Source organism: Vulpes lagopus, chromosome 4, assembly GCF_018345385.1.
Source record: "Vulpes lagopus strain Blue_001 chromosome 4, ASM1834538v1, whole genome shotgun sequence".
In the NCBI taxonomy this organism is placed as follows: Eukaryota; Metazoa; Chordata; class Mammalia; order Carnivora; family Canidae; genus Vulpes; species Vulpes lagopus.
In genome coordinates this window covers 52,878,779-52,906,774 of record NC_054827.1, presented here as the reverse complement: position 1 = coordinate 52,906,774, position 27,996 = coordinate 52,878,779, and the positions used below count along the sequence as shown (strand labels likewise).

Genomic DNA, 27,996 nt, shown 5'->3' with positions numbered 1-27,996 from the left:
CGCCACCCACTCCCATTGCCAAGAACACTGAACAGGAAGAGGCCTTTACTCAGGGATGCTGCCAAGATAGAGAGACTGTGTAAAGAAAGAAGGGCAGTGCTTGAACAGAAGACCATATTCTCTGAAGGTGCCTCTGCCCACCACACCAAACATAAGGCCACCGAGAAGACCCTCACCTGAAAACTAGGCCAGCCTTCCCAAGAGAGAGCAGGTGAGTCTGTTTGTCTTCACTGTACGATTGTTGACCCTTTTCCAATGCCAAAAGACACTTGTCTTGTCTGTCAGAGTCCTGGCATAGTCTTTTGGAGACTGAGACTTCTGACAATTGAAGTCAGTATGGCCAATACCACAGAGAAGGTCCTAGAGAACAAGGTCATTTCAAAGCTAAGGATTCTCAAAGTCCAGGAGAGGATTTACTCCATTAGACAGAGTTTAGGAGGCCATAGTTAGAGAGGGCTAAAATCTAGAGCTAAGATATGGGTGAAGGAGAGGTACCATGCCAAGTTCAAAGGCTCCCAATCAGTACAAGATACTGTGTGTCTTCTAGGCATGGGTTGGATCTCATTCTTGAAGCTAGCTGTCAATGGCACAACTGCCTTCCAAGCCCTCCAGGGGTGCTCTGAGAAAGGCATGTGTCCTACAGAAAGAAGCCTTTCTTTTCTCCCAGATCCTAAAAGTGGACTGTGCTCTAATCCCCACAGGTCTCCTCAGCTCCTCCATCATGAACTGGCACATGATCATCTCTGTGCTTACCATAGTGGTGCTTAAAATTGTTGGGATGACCTTATTTCTGCTATATTGTGAGTATTTGAGCAACCTCTTATCCCAACCACATTCTCTCTTATTCTTTGACTTTCCTCTCAGAATGCAAAGTTGACTATAAAGGCTACATGCTTAAGTCTTTCCACCTTAGGGCAACAACCCAGTGTAGGGGCAACTGAGGATACTCTTCTCACTCCCTGACACACACCATGGGCCAGGTTCCTCGGTCTGCCTTGGAGATACAGAACTGGCCAGCATCTGATGGTTAGAACACCACACAAAGGTTTTGCCACTGCAGTGTTAGCTGGGCAATCTGAGGTGAAATACTCATCAGCTTGTTACTGTTCCTCAAACTTGAAAATCAGTGCCAGTTCAACCCAATGATAAGGCTGAAGAGCAGCATGATGAGGTAATGGGATTTTACTGGGAGAGAAATGTCCCTCTATGTCCACAGAAACTTTCATCCAGATGCTTAGAAGAGGCCTCATAGGAAAGGGTTTTTCCATAGCTGCAAGAATCTTCTCCGGCCCCAGGAACCAGTGGGGAACATAAATGAGGAAGGAAATGTGAGTAAAAGACAGCAGTTAGGTAAGAGGCATCTTCCCTTTGACCCAAACTGAAGACACAATGAGTGCCATATAAAAGAGCAGGAACGAATATGAATATGAATAAGTAAACACATTTGCAAAAAAATCCCATCTATGCATCCTTTGGTGACCTGAGTCAGAGAGCTCCAGATCTCACAGCAAGAGTCATGGTGCCCCAGCAGCCCCAGCGGGGGGAGGAGGGGGGGTGTTCGTTTGTTATATTCATTCTACCACCACCTTTGGGGCTGAGCCAACAGTTGATTCTCTTTGTAGTCCCACAGATTTTTGGCGGAAGTGAAGACAGCCTCCTTCCCACTGAGATCTATGGAAGGGGTAATGTACATGATAATGATGTCCTCTGACCCTCTCAGTTCATGTGTGCAGACTTCTTACAGACCTTTCTCAAGGCTTCCTTTCCCAAGAAATTCATTTGCAGGGAGGGTCCATAAAGATATGCTATAAGAGGAATAAGTTCTGGGACCTGACGTACCGCATGGTGACTATAGTTAATACTCTATTATACACTACTTGAGAGATGCTAAGAGAGTAGATCTTAAATGTTCTCACTCCAAAAAAAAAAAAAAGAGGTAATTATGTGAGGTGATGGAGGTTAGAACTAACCTTACTGTGGTTAATAATTTTGCAACATATACATGAATCAAATCATCACCTCGTACGCCTGAAACTTACACAATGTTTTAAGCCAATTATATCTCAATAAAGCGGGAAAAATAAATGCAGTACACTCAGAGATTTAAAAAAAAGAAAAAAGATCTTCTAATTAATTCCCTTGTTTTTATAGATAGGAAACCCAGACTAAGCTGATAAAAATTTTTGATCCTTGATTTTTCTGCTGGGTATGAGGATGATTGGTATATAATCACTGTAATGTCATAGGAAAGGACTTTATAAACTCTGACATGTTGTACACCTAAAGGAATTGTTATACAAGAAAAAAAAACCCAAAACCAAACCAGAACAAAACAAAAAACCCCAACCTGTGTCCCACAGTAAAACTCAAAGATTGTATTCGGCACTTTTTTGTGTTCCAAGCGCTCTGCTAGACCAACGATAGAAGAATAAGAACAGGAGCTATCAGTCAGCCATCTCCTATGAAGCACAAGGCCCCATGCCAGAAGTCAAGGGGCATAAAGTGATGATTGAGACGTGGCTCTCCTGAGTAAACCTTCCTCCTCTTAAAGCTTATCCAAGGACCTCCCTCTCACTTCATCTTAAAACATTTATTACTACATACATCTTGAGGAGAGAGATAATTTCTTGTTCAACTTTGTTATCAACTGAGGCTCCCAGTACAGTGAGCTATATGGAAGCAATTCATGAAATATTTATTTATGGAGTTCTGTTTAGTTATAATCCCCACATGGCTTCTCCTAAAAACCAGGTTATTTTATATTACAAAGAACCTTTGAACTGGGAACTGAAATAAAAAGTGAATACTAACTGGTATGTTTCATTCCTGTCATTGGAAGTAGCTGATGTGGCGTCTGGGTAAACTAAAGTGGTCTTCAGCCACACAGGACAAATAACTGGGCACCAGAGAAGGGGTTTCACCAGCTTCCAAAGCCACTGCATGGTCCACTTGGCCAGACAGTGCTCCTAGGAAAAATGAGGCTTCTTAGAGGCCTATCAATTCCCTTATTTATATTTAAAGAAACAAATGGAGTCTTCTCTGTCCATAGGAAATTTCTAGATGTTCACCTCCCTCTGTGTCTGCCAATATCCCACGTCCTTTGCTTCTGTTTCAGTGTCACCGACTTTTGGGAGCAGTGATGTCAGTTCAGTTCCCACAGAGAGTTCTAGAACAGGTAAATTGCATGATCATACTCTCCTCTCCATCCCAGGTCTTTATGTGCTGAATTCTTAGGCACTTTACCCATTGCCTCCTTTCTCATGGAACTTTCTTGCCCAAAGGGGCCATAAAGACCTTCTAATTCATCCTCTTCACTCTGTCCACAGGAAAACTCAGACTAGACTGCATGGGATTTCTTTCGGGATTAAAAATAATTTACATTGATATGACTGCTATAAAGAAACTCAAGCCTCACTATGGTTTGACTCAGTTCCAAGGTTCACACTTCAAACTACTAATCCTATACTCTCTTCTCTTGGATTTATTTAGCTTGCTCCAGGACGTGGTATTTTCTTCAAAGAAGATGCTTTTGGTTGTCCCCTTTTGAACTGCCTTGGAACAAAAGCAGGGACTTTTGCAAAACAGAAGCATCCACTTTGGCCATTGTCGACACACCAGAAAAACTGGTGAGAGCACTGGGATGATGCAGTAAAGCAGCCCACCCTACAGCAGGTGGAGATGGTGGGGCAATTTGATTAGTGGACAGGGGCAGGGTGGAGGTGAAGAATGGGGAGGTGGCTGGCTGAGAGTCCCAGCTCCTTGCTCTGAATCTGAAGGTGAGAGACTCTTCTCAGTAGCATTGGCGTATATTCCTCAGATCATCCTGAGCGAGGGAAATCCACACTTTTGGTGTCTCCCATGAGGCTTAGTGGTGCACTGGTATCCTGAGGATGGGCCAGGATATTTAAAGTGCAGGGAATAACCCCAAATGTGTTTAAGAGTTGCTTAAAACTTATAGAAGACTTCATATACGTGAGCTCTTAATGTATCATGCAAGTCAGCCTCATAAATAAGGAAGATGCAAATTAACAAAATTAGCCATATGAACACCAAAGAATCAGGTCATAGAATTGGGATTGCAGTGTATAATTATGATAATAAAGATGGTTAACACAATGCAAAATCCTTTATTTTACTATTTCTTTTTATCCTCCTAACGATTCTGAGGAGGTTTTATTATCCATATCTTATATATGAGGAAGTTAGGGCACAAAATAATAATTTGACCTTAGAAGGTCATATACCTTTCAAGTGACAGGGCGGGATTGAATTGAGATCTTACTAGCTCTAAAACCCACACTCTAATCAATTTTAGATCATAAGTTATTTAAGTTTATAGTTGCCTCTCCTTCAAATCCTAAGCATCTGCTGAGTGCTAGGCATGTGGGAGATACTGTACGCCGGCTTCTCTGCCCTTCATCTTTCACTCCTACTCTATAAAGTCCTCCTGTGGTTGAGGAAAATTCATAAAAGGGCCCTTTCTGAATTTTGGTAACAGGTGTCCAACAAAGAGCAAGGGTCAGGATGCTACAGATCCTCTGAGGCTGAGTACACAGATGGAAAGGGGAAATGCCTTACAGTAGAAAGCCAGGAGTAAAATGGCAGGAGGGTTGGGAGGGAGAAAAGAAGAGAGGAATAAGAGGTTTGAGAGAGGAAGTTTACAGCCTCTTTCTCTACTCAACCCTCAAGTTCTGGTGCATGTCAAGTGTCTTCGTTGGCATTCTCCATTAAAAGCTCATCACACCAATGGTTTGCTAGTGATCTCAAGTCGGTATCCCCAATGAGTCTTCTCTGGATCAAACAGAATATCAAAATCTACTTTGATGTTTCAAAAGCACCAAAAATTCACCATGTTCAAAACTGAGCCAAATTATATTTGCCTCAACTGGTTTCTCCTTTTATATTCCAAGTATTGGTGAGCAGTCATTCCACCCAAGATTGAATGCGATGGTTTCTGAGACTTTACCTCTTCTCTTCTCCCCTAAATTAGCTGCTAACCAAGTCTTTTCCTCTCTCCCCACAGCAAATTTTTCATATCTCACCTGGATTTCTTCCAAATTCTTCTAACTCATCTCTTTGCCCCTGATTTTGCCCCTTCTTACCTATCCTCCATAGAACCCACACAATAACATCTCTAAAACTCTAAACCGTCTGTGCCATTTTCCAAATTAAAGTGGGTTAAAGTCTGGTTTCTTCAGCATTATACAGTCTAGCATCTGCCTTCTTGCCAGTCTTATCTCTCCACTCACCTCCCTTCTACCTCTGCACAACCACATTAAGCAGCTTGCAGTCCCTCAAAATGCCCCAGACTGCTCAGCAAACTACCTGTGATCCAAATCTCTCCACTCCAGAAAGTCCAGTTCTGACCCATGCCGTCCCCTTGTGTTTTCCTGACAAACAGCTATCTCTCAGAGTCCATCTCCAGGACCACTTCATCTACAGTCTTTCTAGAAAAAGCCCAAATCCATGTAGAATTGATCACTTCTTCCTTTCTGCCTGTGCTCTATCTAGTACATATTCCCTAGCATTCCACCTGGGACACCTCGTTGCCATGCTGGTTAACTCCTCTATCTTCTCTTATTAGACTTGTGGATTTTCACCATGTTGGAATCACTGACATTTTAAAATGGTGATAAAATCTATAGAAATCTCCAGAAATCTATAGAATCCCAGAAACAACATATTGGCATGATAGTTTGAATAAATTTCCAACAGCCTCAGGGATCCCCTTGGTAATCATACATGACTTCGAGCAAGAGAGTTAAGGGTTAAGAACCTGTACTTTAAACCATGGGTCAGCAAATTTTTCTTAAATGGTCATATAGTATATGTTTTATGTATGTTGGGTCATAAGGTCTCTATCACAACCACTTAATGCTGCCCTTGTGGCTCAAAATTAGCCATAGATGACATGTAAAAATGGGCCTGCATGTGTTTCATTAAAACCTTATTTGCAAAAACAGGCTAAAGTCTGGATTTTGTCCACTGGCTAGAGTTTGCCAACCCTTGTTTTAGATCATAATTTCTTTAAGGAGACACTAATTTGCTTTCATATCCCTTGCCTTGGACCACAGCTCACCAGACATTCAAGAAATCTTTGTTAAATGAGACAATAATTTTAAAGAATAATGAAATGAGGTATTTGGGGGAAGGAGAATATTGGAAAAGGAGGAATAAAGGCAACAACTCTGGGTATGGAGGGAATATCCAAGTGAATTTGGATACCTATTGATTATAGGAGGTATGTGAAAAGTACAGGGAAGAGCTCAAGGACTCCCAGACTTCTAGTTGGAATGATTTGTGATTCATGAGTTTAATAAAGAAACTATGATAACATGGATTGGTGTCAATTTAGCAAATACTCAAAAACACTGATTATTTCTCAACACACTTTTAAAACTCCCTAACTGTATTCCCTTGGTAACTATTGAAGAAGTTCACTTGATCCAACCTCATTTGGAATGTAAAATTTCTGGCAATGAAATACTTCTATGCAGAGAGGCATTCCAAATAAAAAAAGAAGTATTTCAAATTGCCCTCTTTTAGATCATACAGTATCCTTCCTCTTCATTTTTCAAGTGTGATCCCTGAGAATTTGTTGGGAATGCAAACTCTTGGTCCCCTACACCCGACCTACTGAACCAGAAGCCCAGCAAGCAGTGTTTTAACAAGACCTCCAGGTGATCCTGGCGCTCCGTATCTACTGAAAACAACTCTAGGGGTTATGTGAGTGGCAGCTATAGCCAGATCCAGAGTCTCTTACCAGCCTTTCTTGTTCCCAGAATCAGATATAATTAGGGCCTGTTGGCAAAGGAAGACTGCAGAAAAAAGAAAAAAAAAAAAAACACCTTTTTTGTTGAACTGTTTATTTTTGGTTAACTTCTAGAAATTTCTCCAGGACAAAACTGGTGCTGAGAAGTATTTTATTGGCTTACACCAGCAAGAAAAGAACAGATGGCATTGGATAGACAACTCCATGTTCAATGGCAAGTATGTGAATATCTCACATTTTTTCTGAGAATCTTAGTTCACCTAAAGAAACCTGACCTGAGATTCAGTGGGTTTGTCCTGGAATAACACAAAGGCTGAGACTTAGTTTTTTGTTTTATTCCTCTCCTTACTTCCACCCATCTATTTCGAGAGACACATTTTTTTTGTAAACTTTTATAAAGAAACATATCAAACATTTGTAAGTAGAAGGGTATTTATTCATACAATGAGTTATTTTGTTTAAATCAAAATCCAAACAAATCCATCTACATTCCATTTGTTTGATGTATCTCATAAGTCTCATTTAACCCACAGACCATACTTTATTACTAAGTTCTTATAAATTCCCCAGATGGGGCTTCTTTATGTAAAGAAAGGTTATTTTTTTTAAAAAAGTTATTATTAGCAAATGTCTGTGCCATAAAACTATGAGCTTTATTTTTTTTTTTACATGTTGTTTATTTTTATTTTTTTTTAAATTAATTTTTATTGGTGTTCAATTTACCAACATACAGAAAAACACCCAGTGCTCATCCCATCAAGTGTCCACCTCAGTGCCCGTCACCCATTCCCCTCCAACACCCGCCCTCCTCCCCTTCCACCACCCCTAGTTCGTTTCCCCGAGTTAGGAGTCTTTATGTTCTGTCTCCCTTCCTGATATTTCCCAACATTTCTTTTCCCTTCCTTTATATTCCCTTTCACTATTATTCATATTCCCCAAATGAATGAGAACATACACTGTTTGTCCTTCTCCGATTGACTTATTTCACTCAGCATAATACCCTCCAGTTCCATCCACGTTGAAGCAAATGGTGGGTATTTGTCGTTTCTAATTGCTGAGTAATATTCCATTGTATACATAAACCACATCCTCTTTATCCATTCATCTTTCGATGGACACCGAGGCTCCTTCCACAGTTTGGCTATTGTGGCCATTGCTGATAGAAACATCGGGGTGCAGGTGTCCCGACGTTTCACTGCATCTGAATCTTTGGGGTAAATCCCCAACAGTGCAATTGCTGGGTCGTAGGGCAGGTCTATTTTTAACTCTTTGAGGAACCTCCACACAGTTTTCCAGAGTGGCTGCACCAGTTCACATTCCCACCAACAGTGTAAGAGGGTTCCCTTTTCTCCGCATCCTCTCCAACATTTGTTGTTTCCTGCCTTGTTAATTTTCCCCATTCTCACTGGTGTGAGGTGGTATCTCATTGTGGTTTTGATTTGTATTTCCCTGATGGCAAGTGATGCAGAGCATTTTCTCATGTGCTTGTTGGCCATGTCCATGTCTTCCTCTGTGAGATTTCTCTTCATGTCTTTTGCCCATTTCATGATTGGATTGTTTGTTTCTTTGGTGTTGAGTTTAATAAGTTCTTTATAGCTTTAATTCCCAAGAGATATCTTCTATGTGTCATTCCATGGACATGAGCATTGATGGAGAACATGACATTCCTGGTGTATGTATCAAGATGTTGTCAGACAGAATGTAAGTCAGTTCCCTAATCTATAACTGGGGCTTCTCACAGAAAGAGGAAATTAAGATTCATTCAATGTCTACTAAATGCTAGTCACTTGCTAAGCGCTTACTCATGTCATTTCCTAAAGTATTCACAAAGAAGCTGTAGAAAATGCTTTTATTAATCTCCGTTTAACAGTTGAATTAAGGATGAGAGGCTTAAAAATGTACTGATTATCACCAAGCTGGGAAATGGAAGAGCCACATTTTAATTCCACATGCACTCGACTACAAAAGTAATGATCTTTCCATGAAACCCGACTCTTTCCAGTCAGATTGAATGACAGAAAAAGAGGTAGAAAGTCAACACACTTTCTTCTAAAGCCAGTTGGTTCCTCTTTCCTCCTCCTGGCCCTCCTGCTGTGAATGTAGTGCATACAGTATTAAAACATTATTTCTGAGAGCAAAAGACAGATGTGGTATTTCTAACCAAGTACAAGAGTGAGTTAGTCCAAGACTGTGAGTCCACAAACACTCACAGGAGAGCTCACAGGAAAGGGCGAGTATGGAGCTGGATCTGGATTTGGGGGCGAGGATCAGTAAAAAGCAGGGCTGAAATGATGGGCCTTCACCACACTTTCTCTCCCATTTAGCATTACCAATCAGCATCAGAACTTCAACTGTGTGACCATTGGCCTAACAAATACATATGATGCTGCATCTTGTGATGTCAACTTCCGTTGGATCTGTGAGAAGGAGGCCAAATGATTGCAGTTCTCTGTGGCCTATGACAAGAACGACAAATACACTTATGGAGAAAGCAAAAGAATATAATTAAGATTGGTCCAGGACACACAGAGCATCAAATTAGTGTGTCAGTCCTCCACAGGTCACTAACAGAGCTCCCTAACTCATCCTTGGGGCTAGTGCTCCAGCCCCTCCACAAATAGACTCGCATACACACAACAGAGGCAAACTCCCCATTCTAGGCCAGCAAGTCCCCGGAGACTCCACTTCCTGTGAGCGTCACACCTGTGACTCTTTTTAGATATGTACCAGGCATCTGTCAATGACTCCTTTCTCCATCTATGTACTAGGAGAGGTCCTTGCCCATGTAGGGAAATGATCTGCTCTGGGGGATTAGGTGCTAACCCAGGAGACAGGGTCATTTTATGGAGACAACTCAGTTAATACAATGGCAAGGTCTGTTTCCACAGAACTGAGTATTTCTGACTGATCAACAGGGTTTAGGCTGTTGCCAGGGTCCGTTTTATCCTCAGAACACATGCCTCTACTACTGGGGAGAAACTGCAGACTCAATAGGTGAAAACATTATTTAGAATAGCAGGGATAGAAGAGAGATAAACTCAGCTCCCTGACCTCATCTCTGTTCCTAAGAGATCCTTGTTCATATGCTCCCGACCTACACTCCAGGTGGGATAGCAGAGTCCTCCTCAGGCTGAATTGAGGCCAGGCCTGGGGAAGGGTTCCTGGAGCCAAGCTTAGAGCAGAGATAGCATTGTTCACAGGAATGGAAACGGGTCCAGCCAGGACAGGAATCTTCCAGGAAATCCCTTTGAAAATAACCAGACAGGGAAGCCTGGGTTGCTCAGTGGCTGGGCATCTGCCTTTGGCTCAGGGCATGATCCCAGGGTCCCAGGGATCGAGTCCCACATCAGGCTCCCCACAGGGAACCTGCTTCTCCCTCTGCCTATGTCTCTGCCTCTCTGTGTGTGTGTCTCTCATGAATAAATAAAATCCTTAAGAAGAAAGAAAGAAAGAAAGAAAGAAAGAAAGAAAGAAAGAAAGAAAGAAAGAAAGAAAGAAAGAAGAAGAAGAAGAAGAAGAAGAAGAAGGAAGGAAGGAAGGAAGAAGAAGAAGAAAGAAAGAAAGAAAGAAAGAAAGAAAGAAGAAAGAAAGAAAGAAAGAAAGAAAGAAAGAAAGAAAGAAAGAAAGAAACCAGACAGCCAAGATGACCAAGCAAACTGATCAATATTTTTCTTTCTTTTTTTTATCAATATTTTTCTACAAAGCCCTGAATTGACACTCAAGTTTAAACATTCCTGGTCTTGACCTGAATCTCCATTTTAGTAGGTTTTTATTACCTGACCATGCTTTTTAAGCGTATTTTAAGAATTTATAGGAGTCTCCTGTCCCCCAGTGATCACAAGATACTCCTACCTGCAGTTTAGAGAGACCCTGCTACCAGGTATAGCCTCATGACCCAAAGATGTTATAGCCTTGTACTGATTGGCATCACACCAAACCAGAAGTGGTCCAGTTGACCAAGGAGTAAAACAGAAGAGGACTGCTCAAGGAAACATAGGGTGTAGGCAAGAAGTAGACATATAGTAGCGAGAGTAGAGAGGGAACACCAGGGACCAGTGGCAATCATATGCAAGAGGAAGCAGAGTTCATTTGGCCATACTGGAAGAAAGGCAAGAAAAAAGCAGAAAAGTCTTGGGGGCATCCTGGCAATTCTCTGCACTTGCAACAAAACATCAACTTCATACTCTCTTCAGTAAATGGAAAGTAAAAGTGACATGCCTCTGTGTTTGGAGTAACAAGAATTAAACCATAAGAGAAGACTGTAGTAAAACTAATAAAAATTATAGTCACCTAAGTAAACTGTTCACCATTTGTGTCTAATGACAATAATGACAACATACCACAATGACTGTGTATATCATCAGATGTGTGTCAAAGAAAATTAATGTTTAATTTTTAGTTACAATACTAGGTTCTGTTTCTATATTCCCAGGTCTCATAATTTTTGTCCAATTGACATGGCTAATGAGGTAATATATTAAGTGTTAGAAGTTGTTTGAAGGAAGTTACCAGAAATAATTTGTTTGGGGTGGAGCAGATGTGGTGTTAGCAAAGAATAAATGCTGCAGTTGAGGAGTGGCGAGAGGCTGAGACTATGGTTGATAAAAAAATAAACAGAATTATACACCAAGTGTAAGCCCCAGAATCCAGACAACAGAAAGAAAACCCCAACTTTTTTATTTTGAGAAGGGAGAATTGTGGTTGCCATACTTCTTGTTTTGTGACAGAATAAATTTCAGACTTCCAAAGTCAGGAAATGTAGACATGTAGTAATTTCCCTAGTAGACAGCCCAAATTTTTCCCAAGATGAGGACATACTTCTATGAAAGTTCTAAAAGAGGCCCAGTGGGCTGAGGTGGGGGTAAGTAGCATATAGGGAATAGGGACCCTTCAGTTTTAAATTCAATCCTGGGGAGTATAGGTGTTGTTGGATCCTGAAGAGCATAGATAAATGTGACCTTATTGGGCAGCAGTGGTATTTTTTTTTAATGCAATGGAAATTTAGTAAACCATGGATTAGAATGTTTGGCTTTGCTTCCAATATGTGATATAAATCTGTACACATTTCTTACTCTTTCTGTTCCTTAATTTCATTACTTATAAAATGAGGCAGTAACCCCTCCTCACAAAATTCTTGTGTATATTAAGTAAAATTCCCACTATGTCCCTCAGTAGCCATAAACAATAGGGGAAGCACTTTGTGGAAGATTTGAAGTTGAGATCTTTATCCAAGAAGGAGCTCTTCAAGGCTAAAAGCTGAATGTAGGAAAGCCACTTAATTTCTCAGAATTTCTGTTTACTCATTTACAATATAGGAATAAAAATATGCCCAAGTCAGGAAAAGGTGCTTCAAAAATTCTGTGACTGTCAAAACCATACCTCCCATGGCTCTGGCTTACATTACCCATCTTGTCTGTGTGAACTGTTGGGCCCATGACCAAAGTCATTAACCCCTGTCCACAGATGTTGACACATCAGTACTGATTCACAACTAAAAACATCAGGTAGAGGTAACCTTTGCCTATTTGCCCTCCTGTTGCCAATCCCCACCCTCAAAAGCCATATCCTCTGGTGACATTTGCATTCTGAATAGTCCTGCTTCACTTCCTGAGTCTCCCTTAGCAGGGGCTCAGTAATAATGCACTAAATGTCTGACCCTCCACTTTTACCATAGCCTCTTATAAAGACTATGACTCCGGCAGGGGGCACCCATGATTCCCTCAGGTATCTTTACTACTGGCCAGTGAGTCTGCAGTAGCAGAGGTATTTGAGTATCTCTCAAGCTATCATCATGCTCAACTTTCAGGTACAAAGATTTAAATCAAAATCCTTCATAAGCCCTTCCCATAATTGGCACATGCATGGTATTCTTTTGTGTATTTGTTTTGTTATAGTTGTACATGTCTGTGTGTGTATACATATATAGATACCCATATATAACTATATATAATACATATGTAATAACACTCATGAAACTACTGAACATGAAAACTAGAATCTTTTTCATTGAGAGAGAGGGAAAGCAGGCGAGTCGGGGGTGGGGGGAAGGACTGAGGGAGAGGGAGAGGGAGAGAATCTTAAGCAGGCTCCATACTCAGGGCTATCCCAACGCAGGGCTCAATCTCACAGCCCTGAGACCACAACCCTGAGATCATGACCTGAATCAAAACTAAGAGTCAGACACTTAGCTGACTGAGCCACCCAGGTATCTCTGAAAACTAGAATCTTTACAACAGCTTATATTTACTTCTGTGGTCTTCTCTGATTCCACCCTTCTATCTCTCCACAACATAGGCAGCCACCATTATGATTCCTGTGTTCATCATTCAGTTTTTTAAAAAGTCATTTTCATCTCATTTTATGTATTCTTTCTGGCTTTATAAAAAGGCATTGTGATGTAAGTAATCATTTAGAACTTGTTTTTTTAAAGATATTTTTCTATTTATTTATTTCAGAAAGAGAGAGGAAGCACATGAGTTGGGGATAGGCAGGGGTGGGGGCAGAAGGAGAGGGAGAGGGACAAGCAGACTCCTCACTGAGTGCAGAGCCTGAGTTGGGCTGATCTCATGACCTGAACCACCAAAATCAAGAGTCAGATGCTTAAACAACTGAGCTATCCAGGTGCTCCAAGAACTTGTTTTCTTTTCCTTTTTTTTTCATTTAATGTTAAATGATTCATTCATATTGTTGAGTCATTAATCTTGACTACTACATAATATTCAATTGTGTGACTATAAAAACCATGACTGTTCTAGTTGGTGTGCAATCAGATTTCTGACAGGTTTTTGCAAATGTAAACCGTGCTACAATGAACATTCTTTTGGTGTTCATACACAAGAGTTTCTCTTGAGTTTATCCTGAAAAGAAAAATGTTGAGGTATAGGGTATATAAGTTTTGACTTTTTTTAGGTAATGCAGAATAGTTTCCAAAGAAATTACATTAATTTTCAGTCCCATCACAAATATATAATAGAAATATATGAGGTTGATATTTATTGACATATGGCCTTAATTTTTCTCCTAATTATTAATGTATTAATTAGAGTAGTGCTAGATGTTCTAGAAAACTACAAATGTTCAGTGGCTAATCAAAATAAAGTTTTATTTTTTATTAATGTACAGTCATGTATTATGCCTACTGGTGGTGCAGGCTCTGCTCCACAGGTTCATTCGGGGACCTATGTTGATGGAATGTTTTATTCCTTCAACATATAGCCTCAAGGATGTAAATGAAAGAGAGAGAGGATTATGCATGAAGTCTTTGGGACTAGATGTGGAAGTTGTGTTCATCACTTCTACTGACATACCATTGACTAGAACTCGCTCACATGGCCACTCCTAGCTGCAGGAAAGAGTAGAAATTTTATTTTGCCTATGTGTACAAAAAGAAAAGGAAATGTTTGGTGATTACCTAGCAGTCTCTACCCCAACTAATGTAGCTGAATATTTCTTTATAGGTTTATTGACTGTATATATTTGCTCTTCTATAAAATGTGCATTTGTAATATGTGCCTATTTTTTCTATTGACTTGTTGGTACTTTTAAAAGGATTTTTAGAAGTTCTTTATACTATACTTTGTTTGTTATATTAATTGAAAATTTCTTCTCCCAGTTTGTAATTTGCCATTTTGCGACTTCTAAGACGTCTTTTAATTAATACAAGTTCCTAGCTTTAATAAAGTTAAGTGTACCTATATTTTCGTTTATATTAACTCTTTTTGTATAATGTTTAAAAGCCCTTTTTCTATGCCAAAACCTTAAAGATATTCACCAAAATTTTCTTCAAAAAGGTTTACAGTTTAAGTGTTGATATTTGAGTTTGATCCATCCTGAATTGATTTTAGTATATGGTATGATATAGTTTCAATTTACTTTTGCCATATGAATAACTTTTTTCCAGCTCCATGTATTGTTCTTCCTTTCCTAATTTTTATCATACCAATGATCTATATTATGTGGGTCTATCTTGGGACACTATTTCATTCTGTTCATTAATTCATCTATTCTTTAGATTCATACTGTCTTAACTACTACAGCTTCAAAATAAACCTTGATTTCTGGTAGGGTAAATTCCACTCTCTGCTTCTTCATTTTTATAAAATATTAAAAATTCTGAATATTCTTAGCCACTTACACTTCCCAATAATATTCAGAATCAGTTTACCAATTTCCATGAAAATCTTGTTGGAATCTTGATTTTTATAGTATTGAATCTATAGATAAATTTGGGGATAATTTACATTCTTATGATGTTGAATCTTTCCATCCTTGAACTTGACATATATTTTAATTTACTTAGGTCTTCTTTAATGTCTATTACAAAATTTAGTAGGTATATATATATATATATATATATATATATATATATGCTTTAACATATATACATATATATATTTGCTTTCATATGCACAATGTTTAACTATTTATAATCAATTAAATCAATACTTCAGGATAATGTAACATGATTTATCTTATGATTTTCAGTAAACCAAGCCTGCCACCAGTTGCTTCTCCAAATATGTAAGCCACTTACTGTAGGATAATTCACTCTGACCCTTACCCTTTTAGCTACCGTCTTGCCTGGAGCTTTGCTTCTCTGTTCCAAAGCCCTGAAGCTAGAGACAGATGATGTTCAATATCCCTCTTCTTACTCTTGTATGTTGGTTTCTGATTAATACTGCATCATTTACCTACTAAACTAGTCTTGCATTACCATGATACCGCCAAAAGGATGTTGAGTGTACTAGTTAAAAACATACATTTTTATTTAGAGACCTTTGGTAGAATCTTTGTTCTATTAATTTACTATTTGAGAAGCCTTGGAGAAGCTACCTAATCTCTCAAAAACTTAGTGCCAAGCATTATTTTTAGGTGCTGAGGATACAGGAGAATATAAAACAAAGTACCTACCCTCAAGAAACATACATTCTAGTGGGATGATGCCAACAAATAAGTTAATTAGTATATATATATATATGTATATATATATACATATATATATATATATATATATATATATATATATTAGATGGTAATAAATACTATTAAAAAAAATGAAGAATGGGAATCCCTGGGTGGCTCAGTGGTTTGGCGTCTGCCTTTGGCCCGTGGTCGGATCCTGGAGTCCCGGGATCGAGTTTCGCATCAGGCTCCTTGCATGGAGCCTGCTTCTCACTCTGCCTGTGTCTCTGCCTCTTTATCTCTCTCTCTCTCTCTCTCTCTGTGTGTGTGTTCTTTCATGAATAAAAAAATAAAATTTTTGAAAAAAATAAAAATGAAGAATGATAGGTGGACAAGGACTCTCAGAGTGAAGGTGGAAGTTTGTTATTTTTCAGTTAGTGTTTAGAGGAAGCTTCCTTGAGGTGACTTCGAAGAAGTAATTTCTGGGAAGTGAGACACTGCTTCCTGAAAATAACTTGGGTAATTCCAACTGGTGGAAATTGCATACAAGGTCCTGGAACAAAACTGCATTTAGTATGTTCAAGAAATACCAAGAAGGTTAGTATGTTTGTAACAGAATGAATGAGAAAGAGAGCTGTAGGTGATGGGAACCAGAATTAGCTAACAGTAGAAGTATAGAGATGATGGTGATTTAGATATTAAAATCTCCAAAAATTTAGTTTAAATGGCAGTTTGCAGATAACTGCAACTAGCAGGAAAAAAGTGGCTGGTAGAGCAACAGCTTCAAAGTTAAATAATACCTAAAGCAAGGAGTGGGGGGGAATGCATAATGGTTATGAGCAGATAATAACAAGCAAAAGGACACCTCATCCACATCCAGGCTCAGAGGAATGAAAAAAAGTCATGACATCAGAGGAGCCATGGGCATCCTTAGGGGATGTATATTTCAAATAAAGCATGACGATCAGTAAAACACTCAGAAATTAGGGGTATAAAAGACTTGGACTATGTTCCCTGAGTTCAAGAGTGCTAGAGAAAGTGTTTCATAAGAACTTCTCTTCTGAGGTCATCACAATGTCAATCAAAGTCTTCAATAACCTCCAAATAGCTAATCCCATGGTCAAAACTTAGGTGTCACCTTACTTAACGTCTCAGGGCCCTGTGACATACTTTATCAACCCCTTAAAAAACATCATCCAATGGGCTTTCAAGATACCCTCTCTTGGTTTGCCTCTAGTCAAGTGGCCACTACTTCCTAGTCTCCTTTGTTGATTCCTATTTATTCACTGTCTCTAATCATGAAAACCCAGGGCCTAGTCATTTACGTTATTTTTTTTGCTTTTGTATCTATATTCCTCCTTGGTCACTCAACTATTCTCACAGACTTAAATACCACTTACACTCACTTGACTCACATTTCTATATGCAGCTTAAACTGCCCTGAACTCCAGAGCTTTAGATTTAACTGCTTCCTCAACATATTCTCTTAGATATTTAATAGTAGACATCTTAAACTTAGTTTGTTCATAAATGGGATCCTGATATTCTCCCCAAACAGGCTGATTCCATAGTGCTGCTTAAGTTAACAGAATTTTATCCTTCCAGTTAACTATTTCCAAAAAATATATAATCATTAATCCATCCTTTTTTTCCATATCACATCCAAACAAATCCTACTGTCTCTAGATAGACATGGATTAAATAGATAGATGATAGGTAGAAAGGGAGAAAAAAATATACAGTTGACTTGAACAATTCGGGAGTTGGGCTACTGACCTCTAACATAGTCAAAAATCCACATATAACTTTGGACTCCCCCAAGACTTAACTACTAATAGCCAATTATTGACCAGAAGCCTTACCAACAACATGAATAATTGATTAAGACATATTTTGTAAGTTATGTGTATTATATACTGTACTCTCACAATAAAGTACAGTAGAGAGAAGAAAATGTTTTTAAGGAAATCATAATTTACATTAAAATTAGGTAAAACAGAACAAAATCATAAGGAAGAAAGAATACTTTTACAGTACTATATGTATATTTATTGAAAAAAATCCTTGTAGAAGTGGACCCATGTAGTTCAAACCCATGTTGTTCAAGGGTCAACAAATAGACCACTGCACTCCTTCACTGCTATCATTTTGATCCACGTGATGACCATCTCTAGACTACATTATTGTAGTGGTTTTTGTGGTAAATTAGACTATTCAAAATATTCACTCTTCACCTATCAAAGCAAAAGTTTCCCCAGACAAAGTTAAACAGGCAAGAGACTTTATTTGAGGTTATTGTAGTGGGTGGGTAGGGGTCATAACACAGCCTGAACCCAACTCCACTGAAACAAAGAATGGGAGAGGTTTTAAGTGCTGAGATGAGCTATTAGAAAATCACTGAAGTACCTTAGTGGGGAGATGCTGATCCACAGGGTGAGCATGCTGTGCTGCTCCTGAGTCTGAAAAAGGTCCAGAAAAAGAATTTGCAATGATAAGTGTTCTAAAGTAAATCATCTAAGAAAAGGGAGGTCAAGGGTCTGGAGTCAGGAAGAAGCCTGCCTAAAGTTCAGACAGGAAAGAGAAACATTAAGGCTGTCTTGGTCAACACTTTCCTACCTCCATTTCCACAAGTGGTGTACTTCTCCACGCGCTGATTCTGGATTCTTCCACATAACTGGCTTTGACCAACAGAATGAGAACGAACCTTCAGTGTGCTAGTTCTGTACCCAGGCTTTAGGAGGGCTTGGTGTTCCCATCTGTGTCTTCTTGTGTTCCGCCACTGTCATAGCAAGAAGGGCTCAGGCAAGTCAGCTCATGCCAGGAAGAAGGGGAGAGATGCCCTAATTGAGACATCAATATGGGCCCAGCCCAGGTCAGCCGACTGCCTTCCAATCCTTAGGCTCATACATAAGCCCATCTGTGATTAACAGAGCTTCCATTGAGCCTAGCCTGGAGAAGCTGAGACCTTAATGCATAAAAATAAAAGTTGATTGTTGTTTGCTGCTGCAGTAACACAGCTCACTACTTCAGTCTCTCAAGCTTTCCCTGACAATCCTACTTAAAATTTCAGGACTCCCTCAACAGATGGTCCTATATGCTCATAGCTCACTTTTCTTCACAGAACTTTTTTCATCATCTAACATACTATTTTTAACAACTTTATTGAGACATAATTTGCATACCACAAAATTCACCCATTTAAAGTGCACAAGTCAGTGGTTTTTGGTATATTCACAGGTATCTGCAACCATAACCTCAAAAAGAAAGCCTGTACCCTTTAGCCATCCCCAACCTATCCCTGCATCCCCCACCCTAGCCCTAAGCAACCACTAGTCTATTGTCTGTCTCTATATATTTCCCTATTCTAGACTTTCATATGAATAGAATCATATAATATGTAACCTTTTGTGACTGGCTTCTTTCACTTAGCATAATGTTTGCAAGGTTCATCCCTGCAGTAGTACAAATCACAATTCCTTAGTATGACTGAATAATATTCTACTGTTTGCTTATTCATTCATTAGCTACTGGGCATATAGGTTGTCACTATCTTTTGGCTTTTATGCTACTATAAACACTCATGAACAAGTTTTTTGTGTGGATGAATGTTTTTATTTCTCTTGGGTATATACCTAGGAGTAAAGTTGTTGTATAATAAGATAACTCTGTTTAATTGTTTCAGGAACTGAAAGTTTTTCCAAAGTGGCCATACCATAACACCTTCCCACCGGTGGTCTATCTGGGATCCAACTAACACTGGTTCTTTTCCAACCTTTTGATGCTAGCTATCCTACCGTGTGTGAAGTGTTATCTCAGGGTGGTACTAATTTATATTTCTCTGATCATTAATGATGTGAAACATCCTTTCATGTGCTTATTCATCATTTGTATATCTTCCCTAGAGAAATATTTATTCATATTATTTACCCACTTTCAAATTGGGTTGCTTCTTTTTATTGTTGAGTTATAAGTGTCCTTTATATATTCTGGATTCAAGTCCCCTATCAGATAAATGATTTGCAAACATTTTCTCCCATTATCTAGGTTGCCTTTTCAGTCTGTTGATAGTGTCCTTTGATGCACAAAAGATTTTAATTTGTATGAGGTCCAGTTTCTCTAATTTTACTATGTTGCCAGTGCTTTTAGTATCATACACATTAAGTCAGTGCCAAATTCAATGTCAGGAAAATTTTCCCCATGTTTTCTTCTAAGAGTTTTATAATTTTAGCTCTTACATCTTTGATCTATTTTGAGTTAATTTTTTGTATATGGTGTGAGGTAAATGTTCAAATTCATTCTTTTGCATGTAGATATCCAGTTTCCTGAGGTGATGGGTTTTTAAGCACTTAGGATTGAAAACAATGTTCTGTGCGATTTTTTCCCATCTTTAAACTACTTACAAGTATGTATCTAGATTATAGAAGAAACAGATATAACAATCAAAGAAAATTACAACATATAATGTTACTTTTTTCAGATATATACAATTTTATAGTTCTGGATTAAAATTAGGCATTCCTACTAACAGCAGGTTTGGCCTTTTTACTGAATCAGGTGAATGAAATCTGGCCATGATTTACCATACTCTTCCCCACTATCTCAAGACCAGCCAAGTCCCAATTAGAGACTGCCCCATTTACCTAAACTGTAATAAAGATGATAAGGAGCAGAGGAGCAACTGACCCATAGTAGACAAATAATGAGAACAAAAACAAACTTTGTTGTGGGATACAAGGATTTTGAGATTATATGTTACTATAACATAACCTAGACTATCCTGATTGACACAAGAACAAATAACAAGAAGTTCAGATAAAGATATACAATTAGCACTTCATGATTTAGCAATGTAGACTATCTAACATAGTGGTTAAGAGAATAAACTGGAGCCAGACCACCTGAGTTTGGATCCTGGACCTTTGCATATAAACAATGTGACCCTGGATGAGTCACTTACTGTCTCTGTGCCAGAGTTGCCTGGGTAATAATAGTAAATTGCTTGATCTTTAGAACTACTTACCTTAGAAGATATATAAACTGTGTTTCATGACTGTCCCTCAGAGGGGAAAAGGGGAAAAATTATCTACTGGTTTCTACTTTCACTGATCAAATTACATCCAATTGGGAGTAGCTCCCCAGAACCTCTGGGTTTTCCATGTACAGACCTGGATGCCAAGTAGGTCCCACTTTAGCTAAATCAACAGGAAATCCCGAGGGCTAGATGTGAAAGGTGCTCTTGACTTGCATAATATGAAATATTGGTTGTTAAATTATTATTGTTGTTTGCATTACACATATAAACCAAGGATTTCGTTTTTAAAAGAAGATTTTATTTATTTATTTGAGAGAGAGAGAGAGAGATAGCAAGAGAGAGTACGAGTGGGGAGGAAAGGGAGAAGCAGGTTCTCACTGAGATGAAGGCAGATGCTTAACCAACTGAGACACCCAGGAATCCCTAAACCAGGGATTTCTATAATTGATTTTGGGAAGTAAAGAGAAGCATCTAGCATAGGAAGAAGCTTTTGCTTGGAAAGTTAGGGATAAGGGAATTTAGGCACTGGGCCTCACCAGTATTTATCCCCAGTGCTATACTACTTTCCAGTATGGAGCCCTAGATGGATAGTTCTCTCTGGCTCTTAGTACCTAGTACACAGGTAAGTAACTATTGTGTGCCAGAGCAAGATTTTTTAGAATGAAACAGCCTCTTCTCTTTGCTGAGATGATATTTCTTCCCTATCAGACATACTAATCGAGGCCCTAAGTTCAGGAAAGTGTATAGTCACTACTATACAGGCCTCCGTCACCTGACACTTTCTTGCATTCCTAGCTTCTATATAATGCTCCAGAAATATTTCCCAAAATATTTAAATTTAACAGAAGGCTCCACTTACCAAATGCCCTCCAGTTAGAGAAAGGTATTCATATAAATAAGCAGGTATCCCTGAATAAGAGAAAAAATAAATACATAAACAAATAAAAAGGTGAGAGGTTAAATTACTACGTCCCTTAAAACAGATAAATGAAATGCAATTATTTTTATACGCAATGCCTATACATGGCTACAAAAATAATAAAGAGAATATTAAAAGGCAAAGGATGAAAAATCTTGTTCTTTCTCCATTCTATCTGCTTATCCCACTACACAATCCCACCAGTAACCATCTCTTAATTTCTTACAATGTTGTCCACAAGTGAATATAAATATACACTATTTTTACCCCTTTTTACACAAAACTAAATTCTAAGTTCAATGTGCTCTGCTTTTCTCACTTAACAACACAGCTTGGGGATCATTTCTGATCATTACAGAAAGGGCTTTTTAATTCTTTTTATAGCTGCTTATTATTTCATTGTATGAATGAAACAATTTATTTAATCAGTCACCAGTGATAGCCCATTTGGTCATCAATATTTGATTATTGCAAAAATGCTAGTGGATAAAACTGTGCCTATAACATAGGAAATGAATTCATCAATTAGGACCAAAGTCAGGCTGACTAGGGGAAGAGTGAGAGAAGTTGGCAGTGCTGGGAAAGAGGCACAAGGGCTGACTGGTGGGAAGCTGGATGACAGAACAGTAAGTTTGGGTCTGTGGGGGGGTCTCGGAGGGGGAAAGGCAATGGGAACCCAGAAATGAATTGTGGAACTGAGCCACAGGAAGAGAGCTACAAAGAGGAATCAGGAAGTAAAGTGAGCAGGAGAGGATCAACAACTAAAGGGGGCAGGAAGCAGGGGCCAGGTAACATGGATCTGAAAGCAGTGGAGAATGTGATAAGATACTGCCTCTTCTTCTGCCCTCTTTTCACTGCCCCTTCTCCCAGAGACCCAGCAGGGCCGGCCCTCCCTTGTCACGTCAGCTCCATTGTCCCATGTCCTTTGTGGCAGCATGCACCATGATCTGGGTGCTATCAGGTGAGACATAGATTCTAACAGCCAAGAAAATATGCTGATAAGTACTAAGGCAATAGAACTTTGGGACAGAAAACCAAGGGCAGAGGAAATCCTCCCCCCACAATAGCATCAACATAAGCTGGAGCTGGTTGGAAATGTAGACTATCAAGACTTAGTTCAGACCACTGAATTAGAATGTATGTTCCAACAAGACCCCCAGTTGATTGAAATACACAGTAAAGTTTGAAAGGCACTACCTTAGGTCTGCATTTCTGTCATTGATATTAGAAATCTCATATTTATCAAATTGAAAGAATAAAGTCTCCTTGTCTTGGTAAAAGATGGAGAGAGAGAATATGTTTGATCCAGGAAAGGAACAGGGAGCTTGCCCAGTCAGAGGACCTAAAGCACAGAACAATTTAGATGGGAAGAATGGGAAGATGATTCAGTGACCTAGAATCCAGTAGTCATCCCATTCTGCAGTTGGAGAATATTTTTCTTAGCCTTTCCTGTTCAGAAACTTAAATATCACACATATCATTTTACATTTAATTTTTAAAAGTTTTATTATGAAATGATCATAACTAGGAAACAGAATGTAGATCTGCATCTGTAAATATATATATATGAGATATATATATGTATATATAGACAGAAAGAGAGAGAGAGATATCTTTAAAATAAAGTGAATTTTTGAGTAACAAGAAACTATATTAAAAACCATGGCCATAACTTAAAAGGCATTTGTTGCACCCATATTACTAGATGATGATTGTGATGCAGCTCAAAGATGAGTAAGTACTTTCCAAAGTATTCTGAAATCCATAATAATTAAGAAAAATGATTAGTTATTGAATAGTTGACAGCATCTTTTCATTCCATCCCATAGGGCTTCTATGACTTTGTCATTTCGAAGGGTGAAGACGAAAGAGTTGAGGAAAGGAGTAACCACTGAAACCATCAAGGAAACCACTCTATTGTAATCTGCCACCTGTGTTTGCTTGGGTTTCACATAGAGGACAAGCAACTGCCATAGCCGATCACAACACAAGTGAAGTGAGACGCACACGTAGAAAAGGCTTTCCTTCGCCCAGAGGCTGAGGGGATCTTGAGGATGGTGGAGATGATGCAGGTGTAGGAGATGATTATAGGGATCAGAGAACCAAAAAGAACAAAGACAGCCATTAGGAATAGAATAAACTCTATGAAAAGAGTATTGTTGCAAGATAGTTTGAGCAATTGTCCTCGGTCACAGAAGAAATTGTTCACCACATTGGATTTGCAGAACGTAAGCTGAAATGTGGCATACACTGGCCAGATTTCAAAAAGAAACCCAAACACCCATGACACAATGACCACCCAGATACAGGTGTGACCGTTCATAATGACATTGTACCTCAAAGGGTTACAGACAGCCACGTAACGGTCCACAGCCATCGCTCCCAGTAATGCAAACTCGGTGGTCCCCAGAGAAAGGTACAGGAAGAGCTGGGTGACACATGCAGCCAGAGATATCGTCTGCATCCCAGGGAGCAGCAACCCCCAAAGCATCACGGGCACAATAACAGATGTAACCAAGATCTCCAAGGCAGAGAGGTGACCAAGGAAGAAATACATGGGGGACTGCAGACGTTTATCAGCACACACAATCAAGATGATGACCATGTTTCCCATTAATGTCACTGAGTAGAAGAAGAAGAAGGTAGCAAAGAGAAGATGGTGTAGTTCCTTGGAGCCAGGGAAGCCAAGGAGATAAAATTCAGTGGCACTAGACTGATTCCCCAACATTTAGTTCTGAGCTCTTGTTCCGTGGGAATTCTAAAGAGCAAAGGAGAGAAAACAGGCTTCTGATCTCAAAAAGATTAAAGACATTTCCAATTTGAGAAAAATATCCTACTGCTAGAATCCACAACATAATGCTCCTATTATCGATACAAGATTGGTGTTAAGTGTTTTATGAAGAACATGTATCATATATGAAGGTAAATGTAAATGCCCAAGAACATGAGCAATAGCCACCAATACCACCCTCAGGGCATGAAAACCCACCCACCCCTGTCTCTACCCTTTCCTCTCAACTCACCAGCCATCCTCCCTCCAAATTTACTCTGACCTGCCACCTTGTCCTCTTTCCTGACCGCAGTGTGCTTGTTTATACCATTAACCCTGCCATCTCAAATGCCCTAAAGTGTCTTCTCTGCCCCTTATATTTGGTATGTGCTGCAAAATCATGCTACATTTCAAGAGATATAAGCATAGCTAATACAAATCTTAGCCAATGACAGCAAGACATGATGACTTCTTTGTAACCTCTAAACATAGACTTTATTTGCATTATATTCAGGTTAAGTTCTGCCTCAATATATTGTTGTTCTTGTTGTTAGCAAGTTGGACCTAACTAGGATATTGTCATAAGCTAAGAGTATTTTAAGACAAAACACTGAGTCTTTCCCTGACTCCTGGAGAGCTGGATCCCTGAAGGGGATTATCCACTACTTCCTCCTTATCCTCACGGTGAAAGCCATCCTATACTACTCATTTCTCCAAGCAGAAATATGTCTCTCCAAGCAGAAAGAGCCTCCCCAGCTCCCCATTAGTGACCTATAAATAGAAAATTTGATTCCTCTGGACAGTAATTGACAACATGGAGGGGGGGGTACTAGAATAAATTCCTACCTGTCATACAGTTTCCAACCTGGATCAGAAGACAAGAAAACACCTGTGATAGAGAAGCAAAATCCTCCATATCCCCTAGGTCTCAAATCTCTGGTTCCAAAAGGGAGACAAGACCTCCAAACGGGCAGCCTGTCTCTCCAACCAAACTGCCATGGGGTCAGTCCCATAGAGCATCTTGGAAAATTCAAAAGAGCACATTTGCTTATCTATGACTTTCTCTTTTCTCCAGGGCCAAAGGGTAATGAAAAAGTTAGAATACACTCATAGAGATCATGAGTGTATCATTGATATACTACATCACATATTTATTGTTTGCAAATATTTATTTCCATATTTATTTATTGCAAATATTTTCTCAACATACTGATATATTTGTGTGTTAATAAAATTTAATAAAATCAAAACTTTGATTTAGTATAAATCAAAAATCAGAACTGTCACAAAACAAATAAAAAGAATATAAATAACTTCTGTTGTCATATGTATTCCCTTTTCTTTTTTTTATTTTGTTTTGGATTTTATTTATTTGAGAAAGAGACAGAGAAAAAGCAGGGGAATGAGGAAGAAGTAGACTCCTGGCAGAGGAGAGAGCCCAATCTGGGGTTCAATCCCAGGGCCCTGGGACCATGACTTGAGCCAAAGGCAGACACTTAACCAAGTGAGCCACCCAGGCATCCCTAATTAGTTGATTTTAATATAAATTACAGATACAGAAACACTACACAAAGCAAATATATATCTAATTTATCATGAGGTAAGTACCTTTGTCACTACCACCCAGACCAAAGAGAAAAAAAGAACATTCATAGAAACCCCAGAACCTTCTGCATTACCCCATTATAATCACAATCCTCATTTCCCCACAAGTAACTATCTTTGCAATCATCACTTTACTACCTTTCTTTCATCAACCAAATTGCATCACTACACACTAAACCTTAGTCTTGCCCATTTTCTAAAATTCTCATATTCTTTACTCCCTTTAATCTTAAATCTTTCCATCATTCCTTTCTTTTCCTTATAATCCATTTGTTGCATTCACAAGGTATTTTGACAGTAGTTTCCTATAGTCTGGATTTTGGTGATGTCACCCTTATGGTACACTAAAATATATCTTTCTGTTCTGCACATATTTTCCGTAGATTGGCAGCTGAATTCAGGGCACTGATAAGACTAAGCTCCACATGGAGACACATGGTATTCAAAATGGCACAAAGTAGGGTGCCTAAGGTGCTCCGTTGGTTAAGGATCTGACTTTAGCTGGGGTCATGATCTCAGGGTCATGGGACTGAGCCCCACAATGAGCTCCATGCTCACCAGGGAGTCAGCTTGAAGACAGTCTCTCTCCTTCTCCTCTGCTCCTCCCCCTGCTTTCTCTCTCTCTCTCTCTCAAATAAAAAAAAAATAAGTTTATAAAATAAAAGGCTATAAGTAGTGATAAAAAGAGAATTTAAAAAGCACTAAGAGAAAAGAAAACAGTTACATATAAGGTAACTCCCATAAGGCTATCTGCTGATTTTCAGCAGAAATTCTACAGGCCAGAAGAGAGTGGCATGATATGTTCAAAGTGCTGAAAGTAAATAACCTACAACCAAGAATACTGTTTCCATCAGGGCTTTGGTTCAGAATAACAGGAGAGATAAAGTGTTTCTCAAGTTAAAAGAATTCATGACCACTAAATCAACCCTACAATAAATGAAAAGGGGACTCTTTGAGTGGAAAGGAAAGACCATAAGCAGGAGTAAGAAAATTAGAAAGCACAAAAGCAAAAAAAAAAAAAAAGTTAAGTATATCTATAAAAACCAGTCAAGGGATTCACAATATAAAAGAATATAAACTATGATACCATATACCTAAATGTTAGTGGGTAGGGAGAGGAGTAAAGGATGAGTTCAAATTTAAGCAACCACAACTTACTAGAGACTGTTATGTGCTTAGATGTTATATATAAACCAAATAGTAACCACAAATCAAAAACCAGTAATAGATATGTAAGAAATAAAGAGAAAGAAATTCAATCATATCATTAAGAAAGCCAGCAAGCCATGAGAGAAGACACAGAGAACTATAAAAATAACCATAAAACAAGTAAGAAAATGGCAATAAGTACACCTGTAATAATTACTTTGAATGTAAATGGACTATAGGCTCCAATCCAAAAATAGAGTGTGACAGAATGAATATAAAAGCAAGACCCATCCATCTGCAGCCTACATGAGATCCATTTAAGGCCTAAGACACATGGAGATGGAAACTGAAGGGAAGGAAAAGCATTGCTCATGCAAAAGGAAGTGAAAAGAAAGCCAAGGTAGTAATAATTATATCAAACAAGACAGACTTTAAAACAAAGATGTAACAAGAGACAAGGACATTACATTCCAACAAGATGTAGCGATTATAAATATTTACGCATCCAACATAAAAGCATCCATATTCATAAAACGGTTCTTAGTAAACATGCCCAACATAATCAATAGTAATAAAATGATAGTAGGAGATTTTAACTCCCCACTTACATCAAAGGATAAATCATCCAAATAGAAAGTCAGTAAGGAAACAGTGGCTTCGAGTGACACATTGGACCAGGTAAATCTAACAAACATATTCAGAACACTGCAATTCAAAACAGAAAAATACATATTCTTATCAAGTGCCCATAGAACAGTCTCCAGAATAGATAGATGTATTATGTTGGGAAGGTAGTCTTTTGTGCACACTATTTTGACCCCTGCTTAGCCACATAAGAATGGAAAAAT

General features: G+C 38.8%; 3 protein-coding genes across 4 annotated transcripts in view; 1 reads left to right on the top strand and 2 right to left on the bottom strand.

Moving 5' to 3' along the window:
* Positions 1 to 21,614, bottom strand: part of MGAM (maltase-glucoamylase) — a 141,825-nt gene extending 120,211 nt beyond the window's left edge. The window contains 3 exon segments of the mRNA XM_041751803.1: positions 18,080 to 18,132; positions 18,290 to 18,452; positions 21,565 to 21,614. The gene's annotated coding sequence lies outside the window, so the exon portion shown is untranslated.
* Positions 55 to 10,142, top strand: CLEC5A (C-type lectin domain containing 5A). 2 transcript variants are annotated; one of them, XM_041751814.1, is made up of 7 exons: positions 55 to 211; positions 702 to 800; positions 1,623 to 1,682; positions 3,116 to 3,175; positions 3,490 to 3,626; positions 6,887 to 6,990; positions 9,097 to 10,142. In XM_041751814.1, exons 2-7 carry the CDS (start codon positions 722 to 724, stop codon positions 9,209 to 9,211), a joined length of 555 nt encoding a protein of 184 aa, XP_041607748.1. In that variant the 5' UTR covers positions 55 to 211; positions 702 to 721; the 3' UTR covers positions 9,212 to 10,142. The 2 variants fall into 2 exon arrangements, with proteins under 2 accessions (XP_041607748.1, XP_041607749.1); XM_041751815.1 differs by lacking the exon at positions 1,623 to 1,682.
* Positions 21,615 to 23,408: 1,794 nt separating the features above from the next.
* LOC121489175 (olfactory receptor 9A4-like) lies at positions 23,409 to 24,352 on the bottom strand. Its single transcript, XM_041751808.1, is given in 2 exon segments — positions 23,409 to 23,584; positions 23,587 to 24,352. Coding segments are annotated over 2 exon segments (942 nt in total).
* Between the last annotated feature and the right edge of the window lie 3,644 nt (positions 24,353 to 27,996).

Coding starts and splice junctions, on each gene's coding strand:
- CLEC5A (XM_041751814.1), top strand. CDS start 722: ATGAACTGGCACATGATCATCTCTGTGCTTACCATAGTGGTGCTTAAA. Junction 1,683..3,115: donor CACTGAGATCTATGGAAGGG/GTAATGTACATG, acceptor CTTCTGTTTCAG/TGTCACCGACTTTTGGGAGC. Junction 3,176..3,489: donor CACAGAGAGTTCTAGAACAG/GTAAATTGCATG, acceptor GGATTTATTTAG/CTTGCTCCAGGACGTGGTAT.